The sequence below is a fragment of the Saccoglossus kowalevskii genome, chromosome 18 (assembly GCF_978046115.1).
Source record: "Saccoglossus kowalevskii chromosome 18, keSacKowa6.1, whole genome shotgun sequence".
NCBI classification, from domain to species: Eukaryota; Metazoa; Hemichordata; class Enteropneusta; family Harrimaniidae; genus Saccoglossus; species Saccoglossus kowalevskii.
This window is the reverse complement of record NC_140658.1, coordinates 8,021,271-8,024,464: the sequence shown is the minus strand read 5'-3', so window position 1 is coordinate 8,024,464 and position 3,194 is coordinate 8,021,271. Positions and strand designations below refer to the sequence as shown.

Below are 3,194 nucleotides of genomic sequence, written 5' to 3'. Positions count from 1 at the left end.
CGATGATATCACTTATAAATAACTAAAATAAATACTATTCACACACCTGGACTCGGCTCTCAGCGTGCGTAAATTGCTCTAAGTGAAGTTATATCCAAAATGCATTCCAGTCATTTTCTGTTAACGCTGGCAGCGTTGGTCTGTGTAAGTACTACCTATATATTGTAAATATTCTTTAATTGTATTACAAAACATTGACATGGGATTTCCACCACAACAAATCAATATGATTGATGGTAAAGTATGTGTTTGTGCAGTTGATCGCATGAGTCAGTGGGTGTTGATGATTGTATTCACTGCATCATAAAAACCAGCAACATGTATAAGTCAGCTAGTGTAGGTTGTATATAGATCGTCTGTCTTACTGTATATATTTCTGAACATGCATGGTGTAATTTTAAATAATGGCGATTATTTTTATTTCAGTTGTTTGCCATTTCAACCGACGGTCAACGGTGTAAGTGTACTATATTCTATTCTATTCAGCTACGATCTGTCATGATACATTCTTGCTGTTGCTAGAACTTAACATACTGTTATTGTTATTCTCAAAACGAACAATTTCCCTTAAAAATATAATATTGGTGATAACTATTTGTTAACTGAATTGTTATTTTGTAATGTCTGGTTTGAGAACAGCTGTCCACATAAAATAATAGACGTGAAGTAAGTTATAGTCTCGTTACACATACGTCATTTGAGAAACAAGACTATATGTGGTAAGGAGTGTCTGCAGCGTGAAGACGACGGAGATTACCTTACATTTCAAACCTACTTTCACTGTAGTTAATAAAATATAAGCCAGTTAAAATAATTGCATAACTATACAATAGCTACTGATGACATGGAAGTAATTATATATTGTTATATAATATACTGGGGTGAACATTCTTCATACTTACTGATGCAGGGGGGCCAGCATGTGCAGATACGTGTGATGGTCAATGCCGTAAAAAACACTGCAATAAGGATGAATACGAGTCAAATAATCAATACTGCAAGGACGACTGTGATGCCCAAAATGGTCGGATATGTTGTGTGAAAGGTAAGCATTATAATTTCATTATGTGGACAATATATAATGGTTTAACATTCACATAAAACAATCATAATCGCTGCACTAATTGCATCACATTTTAGTAAGTGAATTGTGCTTGTGAGTTCAGATTTTACAAAGTGTATATGTGTATTTTTTCCACAGACGAGCCAGTAATTAACTGCGAATCAGACTGTGGTGGTACATGTCGTAAACATTGCAAACGTGGCGAACAAGATGCGGAACCCGTAGATGAGTGTGTTGAAAGTTGTCCAACGGACTATAGGTGTTGTGTGCCAGGTAAGATTTCTCACTTAACAATCTGAGAACCTATATGTTTTTTTATATCATGAACAAGCTTAATTTTGTATTACTTTACGGTTATACTTTAATCCGTAAAATCAAACTTTAACATATTTAACTGTTATTCTAATTTAGATGAGGAAGCGTGTAAAAATGATTGTAATGGCCAGTGCCGTAAAAATCACTGCAACAGAGATGAATACGAGACTAATGAACCAAGCTGTGTAAAAGATTGTGACGATAAAAAAGGTCGGATATGCTGTGTTCCAGGTACGTTTTACCCATCGTATGAGCACGTATTTTGGGTTTCGTTTTCATTAATGACGATAATACTTGATGACACATTAAAACCATATTTCTGTATGATAAATTCATTTTTAGGACAGGGTACATTGGTTTATGTTTCACCTAAAAATTCGCATGCGCTGCTGCACTAATTTTATCACATTTTTGTGAATGAGTTCAAAAATTGTACATCGAATACAAATAACCCAATTTATTTTGCTCTTGCATGGGGTGTAAAAGACAAATAAATAACATTGTTTTCTAAATTTTTCCACATTATGCTTGAGAATTCAGATTTTACAAGATTTTGATGTGTATTTTCCGACAGAAGAGCCAGAATACGAATGCGAAGAAAACTGTGGTGGCACATGTCGTAAACATTGCAAACGTGGTGAACAAGATGCGGAGCCCGTGGATGAGTGTGTTGCAACGTGTCCACCTGATTATAGATGCTGTGTGGCAGGTAAGATTTAACACTTAAGAATCTGAGAACCATTATGTGTTTTTTTATCTTGACAATCCATTAATATATCATAAACAAGTTCTTATACACTGACACTTTAACCCGTGAAAACAAACTTTATTTTAACATGTTCCACTTTTTCAATTTGTATTTTCTAATGCAGATGAGGAAGCGTGTAAAAATGATTGTAATGGTCAATGCCGTAAAAATCACTGCAACAAAGATGAATACGAGACTAATGAACCAAGCTGTGTAAAAGATTGTGATGATAAAAAAGGTCGGATATGCTGTGTTCCATGGTAAGGTTTCACACAACCGTCAATATTTGGATTTTGCTTCTATTTAGGTTGTTAATTGTTGTACTTCAACGTACCACACACATCACAATAAAAACATGCAGGAACAAACCATGTCAAGCAACATTGCCCTATCTAAAAAGATAACAAAAATACATTGCACAACTAAATGTATTTTTATGTGATTATACTTTTGAACTCGCCACGTGTCAGAACAGTTTTCAAATTAAATATTCATATTCAACTACCAAATATATTCATATCCTCATATCAACATATATTTTGTTCTTTCTTCGCAGATATCACTGCCAGGCATCCATCCATAAATAACAAGCGAGATTTATAGTTTGTCTCATGTAAAGAATAAATTTAGTACTTAGATTATGAATAAAGCATATAAAAAGCACGATGTTTGTCGTAAATATATAATAAATGGCGACTTTCGAGACTTTTCTGGAGTTCAAGGGCGTTAGGCAGAAGTGTTGGATCAGTGATTCTGCTGTGAAATATTTAAGAAATATTATTCGTATTAAATATATGCACAAACTATACTTAATTCACTTACCGATTTGACACATATTGGATACATTCAGAAAGCTGTAAGTTATCAGTAGCGGCGTACATGCGAGCTGTAAGAAAATATTTAACAGTGCTGCCACAGATGTATTGAACGCGCCTCCACTGCGCAATTTCGCTAAAGGACTATAAAATAGACAGGGTATGGCACAGCGCAGTCCATTTTTAGACAAATCGCGTACCAGACTTCTCGTGCGCGAACATTAATCATGATATTCGTAGCTAACGGTCGAAT

The 3,194-nt window shown here is 34.7% G+C and overlaps 1 protein-coding gene across 1 annotated transcript; it reads left to right on the top strand.

Moving 5' to 3' along the window:
- LOC144349681 (uncharacterized) lies at positions 1 to 2,789 on the top strand. The gene is made up of 8 exons (XM_085493087.1): positions 1 to 144; positions 427 to 457; positions 911 to 1,045; positions 1,202 to 1,336; positions 1,475 to 1,609; positions 1,953 to 2,087; positions 2,251 to 2,386; positions 2,683 to 2,789. Coding segments are annotated over exons 1-8 (753 nt in total). The 5' UTR covers positions 1 to 99; the 3' UTR covers positions 2,684 to 2,789.
- Positions 2,790 to 3,194: the final 405 nt, after the last annotated feature.

Excerpts from the sequence above, each read along its gene's own strand:
- LOC144349681 (XM_085493087.1), top strand. The coding sequence starts at position 100 with ATGCATTCCAGTCATTTTCTGTTAACGCTGGCAGCGTTGGTCTGT. Across the intron at positions 458-910 it reads TTCAACCGACGGTCAACGGT|GGGGGCCAGCATGTGCAGAT; the intron begins GTAAGTGTACTA and ends TTACTGATGCAG. Across the intron at positions 1,046-1,201 it reads TCGGATATGTTGTGTGAAAG|ACGAGCCAGTAATTAACTGC; the intron begins GTAAGCATTATA and ends TTTTTTCCACAG.